Source organism: Panthera tigris, chromosome A3, assembly GCF_018350195.1.
Source record: "Panthera tigris isolate Pti1 chromosome A3, P.tigris_Pti1_mat1.1, whole genome shotgun sequence".
Taxonomy (NCBI): Eukaryota; Metazoa; Chordata; class Mammalia; order Carnivora; family Felidae; genus Panthera; species Panthera tigris.
In genome coordinates this window covers 22,180,449-22,192,865 of record NC_056662.1, presented here as the reverse complement: position 1 = coordinate 22,192,865, position 12,417 = coordinate 22,180,449, and the positions used below count along the sequence as shown (strand labels likewise).

General features: G+C 45.6%; 1 protein-coding gene across 2 annotated transcripts in view; it reads left to right on the top strand.

The window, feature by feature from the left end:
* Window positions 1-9,489, top strand: part of RPN2 (ribophorin II) — a 59,918-nt gene extending 50,429 nt beyond the window's left edge. Inside the window, exons 14-18 of one of the 2 annotated variants that reach the window (XM_042980448.1) lie at window positions 1,470-1,565; window positions 3,174-3,249; window positions 4,783-4,912; window positions 6,426-6,473; window positions 9,166-9,489. In XM_042980448.1, the coding sequence (XP_042836382.1) occupies window positions 1,470-1,565; window positions 3,174-3,249; window positions 4,783-4,912; window positions 6,426-6,473; window positions 9,166-9,178 (363 nt within the window). In that variant the 3' untranslated portion in view covers window positions 9,179-9,489. The remainder of the gene's footprint in view (window positions 1-1,469; window positions 1,566-3,173; window positions 3,250-4,782; window positions 4,913-6,425; window positions 6,474-9,165) is intronic. The other variant, XM_042980449.1, reaches the window with a different exon arrangement.
* Window positions 9,490-12,417: the final 2,928 nt, after the last annotated feature.

The following is a 12,417-nucleotide window of genomic DNA, read 5'->3' as shown; positions in this document are numbered from 1 at the left end:
GATCAAGGAAGAAAGGCTTTGAGAAGTCTCTAAAACATTTTACAAAATAAACATAAACAAAATAAGTATAGTAATTGTTAAGCAGTTTGAGCCATTGGTTAAGGAGACTGAGGTGGACGCACTCAGTGGACTATTTTGCAGTCCTAAGAAATGATCATACTGTGGTAATGTGGAAACTATTCACACCACATCTGAATGAATGTCGAGATGTTCCAAGCAGACTGCTTACTCTTGTTTCACTATTTAAAAAAAGGACAAGGGTCCAAAGGGTGTAAGTAGTAGGATTCTTCTTTGAAATCCTCTTAATGTTGATACAGCATTGTTTAAGATTGTAAAATGCAGTTAAATAGAAGGTACGACTGTGAGGATGAAGGGTGCTGACTGATCTGCCATAGACGGTGTTAGAGATCCCTTAATGGTAGTGGCAGCAAAGAGGAACTGAGGGGAAAATTTGGAAACAGGACTCCCAGGTGGGGTTGCCTCATCCTGGAGCTGGGTTGGCTGGACATTGGCAAGGAAAGACAGACATGAGTCTGTGCATTGGAAGAAAGACCGAAAAAAAAAGTTAAATTTGCACATGTTAGAGCTTACAAAGCACAGTCAGATGCCCTATTGCATTTGGTCTTTACAGCCACCTTGCAAACCTAATAGGATGGTCATTGCCCTCCCATCCCCGATTTTCCAGTTAGAAACTGAGGCAAAAAGTTGGTAAAGCAACTTGCCCCTCTACTTGGGCCCAAATAGAAGTCTTCTGGACCCCCTGGTCTATCACTGCCCCTGCTGGGTGACACTGTCTAGATGAGCCTCCCAAAGATCTTCATACAGAGGTTCTCAGAACAAAGCAAAACAAAGAAATACCAGAGCAGTGCTTGCCCAGCTTTCTGGTTCCAATTCTGGAAATCAGGCAGAACAAGGAAGAGAGAAGGTTCATTTAGGGCTTCCTTAGAGCCATGGGCTGGATGCAGAAGGGGTGAGTTATGGTTGGAACCATCAGTAGTGAAGCTCTTTTACAGTGAGTGAGGTTACCACCAGTTAGCTAACTTAAGTGGGGCAGTAATATATGATAGTGCCACCCTAGGAACCCAGAAGCATTATGAAAGCCAGAGTCCTGCCTTGGATGTGTCATCCAAACCATCCATATACCTGGGTACCCTCTCTGACACTAAGCAAAATGCCATTGAATGGGTTGCGTTTTCTAACCTCTAAACGGCAGTGAGTCTTTGCGAGAAAAAGAGGGTTGCCCAAGTAGTGAGCTGGGACTGGTGTCTTTGGAAAGAGGCCTCTGGGATTAGAAGCCAGCATTGAGAAGAGGCAGAAGCCCAGTGTCCTCTCACTTCCAGGAGGGTTTAGCCTCTGGGAAGCATTTCTTCTTCTTGACTGTCATTGGCATTTTGGATCCTGGTATACATGGCAGCCCCTGCGGGGAAGGGCACATTCTTAAATACTCTTGGTGTGTCCTCTTTTGGCAGCACCTGTTCCGAGAGCCTGAGAAGAGGCCCCCCACCGTGGTGTCCAATACGTTCACAGCCCTGATCCTCTCGCCCTTGCTCCTGCTCTTTGCTCTGGTGAGTAGCTGTAATTAGCATGGGCAGCGTGTGTCTGGCGCCAGACTCAGCAGATGTAGCTGTTCTAAAGGAGGCTTTGTGCTCTGGCCTCCGCACAGCTCTGAAGGGGTCCAGCAGCTGTGACCTGAACCGATGGTCAAAAAATTTTAGAATAACTGAAATTCCCCACTGTGGGGAACAGCCAACTGATCCATAAACGAGAGGCATGAGAAAGTACCTCATAGCCACTGAAAAATGATTAAAGTGTATGGACTGGGATACTCTGCAGGAGTGTTCAGATGAGGTCAAGTGTGAAGAAGGCAAGGCCCAATGCTGATAGCTATATAAAAAGAGAGTACAGAGGGACACCTGGGTGGCTCAGTCGGTTTAGCGTCTGACTCTTGATTTCAGCTCAAGTCATGATAACACAGTTCATGATATCGAACTGTGCATTGTGTGTCGGGCTCTGCGCTGATAGCTCGGAGCCCGCTTGGGATTCTCTCTCTCCCCCCTGCTGTTTCTCTCTCTCTCTCAATAAACAAGTAAATAAATAAATAAATAAATAAATAAATAAAAATTTTTTTTAAAAAGATAACAACAGAGAACAGAGGCTGTGCATTTCAGTGAACCTAAAACCATAAACAACCCAAAATCCTCATAAAAGCAAGTGTTAAATAAATTATGGTACATCCATATGGTGGAATAATATGCACTTTATTAAAAGAATGTATAGAGTTATATGCTGGTATTGACAAGACTGCCAAGATGTCGTACTGGGTGAAGAAGGCCAGGGGTAGAAGAGTATGTTTAGTATGGTCCTCTTTGTAAAAACCTTGAAAAGGCATTATCTGTTAGTGTTGGTCACCTCTAAGGAGAGGACCTTTTAGGGAGTATAAAGGAAGGAAATTTTTATACTTCAGTGTACTGTTTGAATTTTTTTTTAATAATTTTCTTTTGGTCTCTCTTTACAAATTATAAATATAAGAAGCATATCCTCGAAGTTCAGAGAATTTTGATAACTGTATGGAAAACTCATTAGATCTTACTTCTGGAAAGTTAGCTGCCTGTGTTTCTAATTTATTCATTGATTTTAGTAAAGGAATTATTGGTCAGTCTAAATCTGGAAGGCATGGCACAATCTTTCAGAAACCAGACTGAGGGTATGGGCACCTGTTCTCATGAGTGATCAGAATTTCAAAAGGCATGGAACCCACAGCAGGAGCGTGCACCCTACCAGCTGCCAAGGGTCTTATCTTACCAGTACTTAGAGGAATTAGCCTGAGTGCCAGTTACTTCATCATAAATGCGGTCTGTGACCTTTCAGCTTTGTGGTTTCACCTGCTTTAAAATAGAAGAGTTTGCAGTCATTAAAAAGGATGTTCAGGTTTGAGTTACTCGAGCACATTTGAGAGCAGGTGTAGGAATGCCTTCCTAAAGAGAAAAGGGAACAATTTTTTTCCTGAGGACTTCTAATAGGATGGCTGTCACTTGGAAAAATTTCCTGTCCTTCAAGTATACATGAACTTTTAAGCCCTTGGGGCTGTTCATTGGATTAGCATTGACGTAGCATGTGTTGCCTTCCCTTTCAAGTTCTAATGTCTTTTTAATTTATCTCTCCCCATCGTTCAGTGGATCCGGATTGGTGCCAATGTCTCCAACTTCACTTTTGCTCCAAGCACGATCATCTTTCACCTGGGACATGCTGGTAAGCACTCTAGGCTGCTAATTCCATTTAGCCTCCTCTGACATTTTGCCTGCCCATGCAAAAGCCCTGTTAAGTAGACCCACAACCTATTAGCTATAATGACTTAATAGCATAACATTTCCCTCTTCCTCCTGGCCTTTTAGGACAGTTAATATGATGATAAACCTGTTTGGTCCATCAGCGTAGAACAGCTGTCATTATATTGGGTTTCATTGTGCTAGGCTGCTGTTGGCTGGCCATTTACCCATACTTAATAGCCCTGTTCATTTCCAGAGATTAGTCACTTGCCGTAGCTTTACACTGAGCCATCTTCCTGGATGAAGAGCATTAATGCAGTTTCCAAAGGTTATCTTTCCCCACCATATCGATCTTCACGTTTGTTGGCGGCTGGGTCTGGACAGTAATAGAAAACAGTTTCTTCCATAGTTGGCCACACTGTCCCGTGTTATTCTCTTGAGAACTTAGGACCTAAACATAACAAGATGGTAAATTCACAAACCAGCTAAGCGTTTGAGACGTTTGACCCTGTTGGATCTGTGGCGCCTTGCATTTCACTGAGATTTCAGTATTCTCTGATTTCGTTGACGCTTTAGGGAGTCACCCTCTGTGCATCCATAGTGTGTGATTCTGTAGCGGTCCACAGATGAATCAGTTAAAATTCTAGGCAAATGTGTGTCTGTGTTTTTCTCAGGAAAAGAGGGAGGAAAGAGGGAGTTTGTAACTTTGATCAGATTCTCACAGTGGTCCGTGACCTCAGAAACAGTTAAGAACCCCTGCCGTAGTTCATCCGTCATCTTTCTGGGCAAAATTGACAGGATGACCTTTCTCACCAGCCTAGTTACTGGGTTTGATGATAGCCCTCCTGAGTGAAGCTGAGACTAGAACCTGAATGTAAATTTGTTTAGAGCCATGACTTTTCTCGCCAGAGTGTTTTTTGTGCACATTCCCTCATTTGATTTTCATCACAGCTGTGATGTGGGTGCCCAGGGCAGGAGTTACGATCCTCCCTGTTCAACAAGTGAGAGAATGTAGGCTCAGAGAAATGGAAGTGGCTAGGCAAGGAAGAGCCTGGACCAGAACCCAGGGCTCCCAGTGCCCAGGCCTGGGCCCTTTTCATTAAACCTTCTTCCTCAGTGCTTTCCTGCTTCCTTCCTACTCACACTGGCAAAATCCCCTTAATAATCTTTTTTTAATAGAAAGGAAATTATTCATTTATTTAACCCTGCATGCTTTCATTCAGAATTTAAAAAATAAAATGAATGCCAAATATAGTATCATAGTAATGCTTTAAAAAAAAACCAACAAAAATAAAAAACCTCCATTAAAGGAAATAGATGTGAGTTGGAACATGGAACCGGATAGTTAAGGTAGCTGACATCTGATTTTTACCTCTGAATTTCTTGGTAGCCAAGGTAAGTATATTGAGTTAATTTTCTGGCACCAGATAAAAGGAATAAAATGAGCTGGTCTGGAAATAGAGACCTCTTCAGAGTCCAGCAGTTTAATTGGCTGTCATGACATCTGTTCCTGTAGCCATGCTGGGGCTCATGTATGTCTACTGGACTCAGCTCAACATGTTCCAGACCCTGAAGTACCTGGCCATCTTGGGCAGTGTGACGTTCCTGGCTGGCAATCGGATGCTGGCCCAGCAGGCAATCAAGAGGTAAGGCTGGGGATGGGCCGGGGACTCAGAGTGGGATTAGAAATATTTTTGTCAGCTCTGCTCACCCAGCTCTTTGAACAAGGGTATGTGGCAGAACGATTCGTATCCTTAGGGGCAAGTGTGACACCTTAATCCAGCCTTTTAAGTCCGAAAGGGGCCTTGGTGATCAGTTTTAAATGTATTAAAACCACAGTGATTTATGCCCTGACACATTAGAACAAGAGAAGAAAATAATTGCTTTATGAAGATTAAAATGGATTAGAACATGTGCGGCAGAAGATCGTTGTTAATGTGCTGGCTGTATAAAAATGTTCTCTACTCGCCACAGGGAATCCTATTCTGTCCTCCTCCCATGCCCCAGAGCTAATCCTCTATAACCCCTGGCAGACTTTCGGAGCGTTTCCTCCTAAGTGTGAGGTCCACGCTCTTCCCATCCCATCCCACCCCCACCCCCAACTGCCACAGGTTTTAAGAAGCCCCTAACAGGGAGCCCTGCTCGGTAGCCTGTACCACGTCCCTGAGAACCAGACAACCTTAGGTTCACACAAACGGTCAGATCTCAGCACGGCAGCAGCTTGCCGGCAGCTTGATTTTCGAACCTGGATTAGAAGCAAATTTAAATGTCACATAGGTGTTTCTCATTGATTTGACTTTATTAGAACTTGGGTGATTTGAGCCACGGAAAGGTCGGTAAGAAAAGGTCAGAATTGCTTTCACCTTTGGAAGTTAACATTTTCAGATGTGCCCTGCTTTCTCCTCTCCAGGACTTTTGCTGTAAGAATGTAACTCAATAGTGTGCCCTCCAACATGGCTGCCAATTAAGTTGGGCAGATCAGAGAGGCTTGCTCAGAGACCATTAGTAGGCGGGAGAGCCACCTGTCTCATCCCTGCCTGAGTCTCCATTGTGCGCTGAGTGCCTCGCCTCGTGGAGACCTGGCCCCGAGGTGCTCCCTCACTTCCCTGTAGTGATCCACGTTCCACCAGAGCTTCCCTTAGCACCGGCAGTGGCAACTGGTTCATTTCTCTGCCCTTCCAGGAGCCTTAACTTGGCAGCTATGCATCGCATCTGAGAAAGAGCCAGGGACTCAGCTGTTTTTTCTAAGCAGAGCCCTGTTCCCTTGCAGCAGCCAGTCCAGGCCCCAGGGAGCCAAAAGGCTGTGCTCTGTTGAGTTCTCTCTTTTCTAGAAGTTGCCCACACAAGATGTACAAATCAGGGGAGTAGTGGACTGGAAACCATTTGATTTAGATCCTGTTTAGCAGGGGTTCCTAATCTGTGTACATTTTCTGGGGAGAGAGACCATGGTCCTCATTCCCTCTCCAGCATGTGTGCACACGGACATGCACGCACCCTCATACAGCAAGTTCTGCTGTGAGTCCTAGAACAAACTCTGCCACTGGGGGGAATCACGGACCCTAATGGAAGCTCTGGTTGGGTGTTTGCCATTTCTTTTCTCAAGCTTATTTCTCTTCCCACTGTCCTTTCTTGATTCTCAAACCCTCTTTCCTTTGGCAGGATCGCTGCAGAGCAGAGCAGTAGATTGGCAAAATATAGGACACTACGGTAAAGATGAAGGGTGGACTCATCCCAGAAGCAGGGCCCCTTTCCCATCTTGCCCACCTCATGCATGTCAGTTTTTTATCTGATGTTCAGCCCACTCGTTCCTCCCCACCTTCCCCAAGCCAAAGCTGAATTCTGGGGCCATTTTTGAACTTACTGGACCAGGGCAAAAAACCAAAACTCCCTGAGTGAGCCCAACTGATAGGGTAATTTGACCTGGCTTTGGCTGCATTAGACTCCATCCTCCCTTATGCCCATGGGGTACTTGATAGACAGCAGCCCCTTTCTCGATGAGGAAAGCAGAGTTGAGGATAAGACAGATGCAACCTTGGACTTCTTGAAAGGGGACCCCGTTCAGAACATCTCAGTTCATTAAATGATGGTCCCATGGCAAATCCTGGCACACCTTGTCACTGTTTCTAGGCCTTTTTGTAACACTGATCTTTGGTTGGGCCAAACAGTGTGGTTTGGTGAGATTCTCTGTTACGAAGGACTAATGGCCATAGCTCAAAGCCAGCATCAGAACCCCGGTTTCTAGAACTCAGGGTGTAGTTCAGGGCTGATCCCTGTGTGACTAAAATGTCAAGTGAAATATCACCCATTTTCCTAGGTGTTAATCCTAGGATGAGGATGGAGGTGAAAGCAAGGTGAAGGGAGGGAAGGGGAGAGAGTATGCGCTTCATTGATCAGTTCCTCTAGACTAGGATCAGGAAAAGTTCTCTAGAAAGATAGTATTTTAGGCTTTGCAGACCATATGGCCTCCGTCACAGCTACTCAACTCTGTCACTGTAATGTGAAAGCAGCCGTAGACTAAACAAATGAGCATGGCTGTGTTCCAATAAAACTTTATTTACAAAAACAGGTGGTGGGCTGGATTTGGCCCATGGGGCATCATTTGCTGACACCTGTACTAGGCCAACATATAGAGAAGGAAAGTATTTGAATTTTCAAGTCATGTTCCCTGATCCCTTGGCTTGGAAATGGCTTCCCTGCCAAGGCAGCAGAGCCATCTAATTTTTAATCCTCTACAGATCAGGGAGATCAACAAAAGCATGGAATGTAGAGCCTTTTCACTGATGTGTGAGCATAAGCTGGCACATCTAATCCTCAACACAAAGACTGCGTTTGTCCTGGTTTTGTTTTTTTGGGTTTAATTGAGGTACAATTTATATCCAGTAAAAGTTGCCCTTTTTGAGTACAATCTGAAGATTGACAAATTACACAGTCGTGTAAATACCACCTCAGTCAAGGTATAGACTATTTCTACACTCCAGAAAGTTCCCCTGTGTAGTCAGTCCCTTGTCTCCTCCCCCATTCCCTGACATACCCAGTTGATTTTGTCCTGCATTAGAGTTGTTCTGAGATTTTACTTTCAGAACTAGTCCTTTCTGCTAAATATTGAGCTCTTTGATTCTTCAAAATAACTCTGGATTGATTTTTTTTTCTTGCTATTTAGATAGTCTACCCTCATGCTGCTGCTGCCCCCAAATCACACTGCTTGAGAGAGAGGACGTTTGGGACTTCAGAGGTCGGGGCCTAGTATTTTAAAGGAAAGTCTGTGGTAGCTAAGTGCTTTTGATCTGAGGACAGACATCGATTTGATGAGGCACAATAGAGGCTGTACCTCCTTAGCCAAGACGGAGGCTGGTGGGCCGCTGCCCTTTCAGCTCCTCCTGTTTCATACTCACACTCTCCTCTCCTCATGGTCGTTCCGGAGCACACACGTTTTAGTGCACCTGGGAACCTCTGCATGTTGGCAGGGGATTAGGGGCACTCACTTCAGCCTTCAGGATTAGTTCTGTGCCTGTGTGTGTGTCCCCTGGAACTGTGGATTAATCGGTTAGGAGCCTACCATTCTGCAAGACTGCATCGCCACCGCGTCAGCCCTCACCACTGGGTAGAACTGCCCGCTAAGGACGGCGTGCGTGTCGGCGCGGTGCCTCTGCCTGCTGGAGCTGCCCGAAACACCTGTTTGCTGCTTCACCCTCCTACTTGCACAGCAGCTGTCTAGATTGTCATTTCCGTTCTCATGTTTCCCCTCAGTTCGTAGAGTCGAGGGTAGGGCAGCCATGGGGAAAGAAGGAATAAGAGATAGAGAGGTTTTTGTCTCCTCTTAGAGTTCTTCTGTGAGCTGAGTTCCATTTTTGAGAATCGTTCTTAGGTTTAGACACTGAGGCTGACCATTGGCAAGAACATGACTGGAGACCCGCATGGCAGGAGTATGGTGCGGGTTTCTGTCCTGAGTGGCCGGAATGTCATCGTCCAAGCTACGTGAGGGCCCGTGCTGGTTGGCGGACCCGGAGCGTGGGAAATTGAAGATGGACATTGTTTAGGCTTTCTTTTTTCTTCCCCTAGTTGAAATGTACACTGTCTTTCTGGCCTTGCACTGTGAGAGGTGTGCCTGGAATTACCTCATGTCAGAGCTCCACATGCCACTTTCTTTCCTAGTCGTCAGGTTTGCGCTGTTGTTCGTATTTACGCTATCATCAGCTTTTGCTGGAACTAGTGGTCTCACAATCTCTTGTGAAATGAGGTGGGGGATAAGTAAATACAATTAATAGATTAATGATTATTCCTATATAAATAGGATCTTAAAACGGCAGAGAACCTTGGTCTCTCTGTTGTCACCAGTTAGGAACTGTAACAGCGAACTGAAACCTTCCGTAATTTGGTGTTTGTCTCCATTTTCTTTCAGAACAGCACATTAGTGCCAGAAGAAGGAAGGAAATTTTGCAAGCTGAGATGAATATCAAGAAAAGGAGTCAAGAACAATTCACAGTTTGTAGAGGAATGAAGAAACTTTATTTAAACAAAAAAAAGTCAGAATTGTGGTTATACGTTTGCTTGTTGTTTTTCTATTTCCCCGACACAGAGTGCACACCTGTGAGCCCAAATATCCTGTTTCTTTGGCATGGCGCCTTATCAAGAGGCTGTGAATATTCCTAACTTAGCCAGATGTTGCATTTGAAAAGTTGAAATTTGTAATTAATCTGTTTTGGAATAAAGAGAATAACAGGAACAACGGCCCGATTGAGAGTTTGTTCTAGTACTTTTGGGCTGGTGGGATCCCCGGGGTACATAACATGAGGACTTAGTTGGGAAGTATTGTTGACAAGGTGGCCAGGGTGTTTCTCCAGGCCTTTTTACTTTAGTCCTTTTTGCCTCTTTCCTAACAGGACTGAGAATTGCCTGGAAAAGTGGGCATTTTTTCTTCTCCAGTAGTGGGCACCATCTGTCTGCAAAGGAGCCCTGTTGATACCTGAAGGCCCCTCTGCTTTTGCCTTCAAAGTATGGGCTTGGCATGCAGTGGGGGAAGGGGAGGAATTGTCTTAAAAGGAGGCGGGCCACATGAGTATTCTTAGGCTCTTAGAGGGACACACATATCTCAAGGATGTCCCTTTTGAAGTTGTGTCCAGGACCACCATTACCTGGAGGTTATATACTATCACATAGAGAAGAAATATTGAATAATATGGTTAAGTGTATAGACTTCAGTGTTATGCAAACCTGCTGTCGCCACTTGTTAGGGTGAGGGGCGTTGGGCCGGTGGCTTAAGTTTTCTAAGCTTCCTTTGCTTCTGTAGAAGAGAGATAATGACTGTACTTACGTCATATGACTCAGGGAGTTTCCTGCATCTAAAGTGCTTGGCTCAGCTCTTGGCACCTTCCCTAATTAGCTCCTAGTTACATACTTTCGCTCATCACCTCTGATTCTGTTAATTGAAACATCATAAATACATTTAGATTACTTTTGAAAAGCAGGTAATCCTCATGGTATTTATTGAATTTGGGAGGCAGAAATGATTTGAATCAGACTTCATTCCAGTGCAAGCTGGATTTCACTACAGTGAGGAAATTGGGATTTTTGGTTGGGGAAAAGAGATTCTGGAACTTTGGACTACTTCTGAATGGGATTCTACAGGTGAGAGAGGGTGATGTGGGCAATTACAGGGTTGCTTCCAAGGTGGGAAGAAGGCCTCACCTTTCCCAGAGGCTGCAACCAGAGGTGGCCCATTGATAGGTTTTATTTGAGCCATATGTTTTCTCAAAAACTGAATAAGCTGCTAACTTAACAAACTGAGAAAGTAATAAAAATACAGGTTTTGGGTGCTGGATTCTCTTTTTTTTTTTTTTTTCATTTTTTTATTTTTGTTTTTAGGGAGGGAGAGCATGTAAGTGAGGGAGAGGGACGGGGGGGGGGTGTGGGGGGGAGCAGGGAATTCAAAGCAGGCTCCATGCTCAGGACAGAACCCCACACGAGGGCTCAATCCCATGACCCTGGGATCATGACCTGAGCCGAAATCAAGAGCCAGATCCTCAACTGACTGAGCCACCCAGGCTCCCTGGGTTTTCGATTCTCTTAAAAAAGAAAATCTGAGCCTGTGACACTGGGCCTGATTGCTACATGGCAACAATCAGCTGGAGCCCAGCAGCAGCAACTCCCTGCCGGTGGGGCCTGCTCTTTCCGGCTTGCCAGAGCTCCGTCCCCACAGGTGTCTGTGCCTCTCACCACAGCACGGCGCCTCTGCTGTTCCACCTGCCAATTTCACCTGTCTGGTTCCTGTCGACTATGACTTTGGAAGCCTTCTTTGCTTTTAAGTGTTTGTTTCTTATCCCACTCTGTGGGCAAAGGGTAATATTGGGCTCTAGAGTGGCTCCTAGTGACGCTACTTAGGCTGGCACCACACCAGCTCCGTGGTGGGGGAGGGATGACAGCAGGGGGAGCCCACCCAGCTGGGACTTACACCTAGAACCAGATGGGTACAGTTCTGGAAGACAGACCAATGATACCTGATGGACCGAGGTGTAGAGAAAGGGTAAAGCCTGAGAACAGAAGTATAGGGGCTGCAGGAAAGGAAGTCAGAAAACAGCTTCCAGGCTGGTTGAGGGTTGGCCTGTGGACCCAGAAAGGAGCTGGGGAGTAAAGCACAGCAGACTTACTATGTGCCACGCTCTGTGCTGTGTCGAGCTGTAGCCGAGAGCAAGACGGACAGTTCCCTGCCCTTGATCCACTTAAAATTGGAGGGGACAGGGGAAACAGACTGCAAATCTGAAGGGCTTTCAAGGAAGCACTTTTTACCTAGCGGGGTTGGGAAGGCTAAGCTGACACCAGAAGGACAAGAGGGAGCCTGTGCAGAGCTGGGAGAGAGCACTCTGGGCATAGGGTCAACATATGCAAAGACGCTGAGGCAAGAGCTTGGCATGGCATGTTCGACCTGAAGGCAGGCCAGTATAACTAGGGTGTAGTTAGCAAGGAGGAGAGTATCCTTGGAAGCCAGAACAAGTACAGCTTTTAAAGGCTGTGGTAAAGGTCACAGATTTTATTTTAGGACCAATGGCAAATTTTAGGCAACTTGAATTTTATGCTGGGACAGAACAGAGTGTAATAATGTGTAATAATGATTTCAGGAATAGAATTTAGTGATTCATCGCTTAACATATAACCCCTAGTGCTCATCCCAGCAAGTGCCCTCCTTAACGCCCATCGCCCATTTAGTCCAACCTCCCACCCAACACCCCACCAGCAATCCTCAGTTTGTTCTCTGTGTTTAAGAGTCTCTTAGGCTCCTGAAACTTCTCCTGGACCCATCTCTGCACTTTCTTGTAAAATTTGTTTAATAAGAATTCTGCTAAGTCAGTTTAACCAGAACCTACCCCCCACCTCCATATCTGATCAGGTCCTTCTTCTCTACCAACCCCCAGGTGATGTCTGAGTACCCTGGCCTGTCTATAGCAGGGATCTTGTTAAGGTCCATTTAGTCAGAAGCCATCCACCTATCCCCACCCTACTCCTTGGCTATAAATCCCCCCTTGCCGATGCCGTATTCTGAACTGAGCCCAGTTCTATACCGAGGTCTCTTTCGCCCTAGTGCAGTAGTCCTGAATGAAATCTTACTATTTTTACTATGTGGCTCTGGTTTTTCTTTGACAATGTAGTAGTGCTGAGC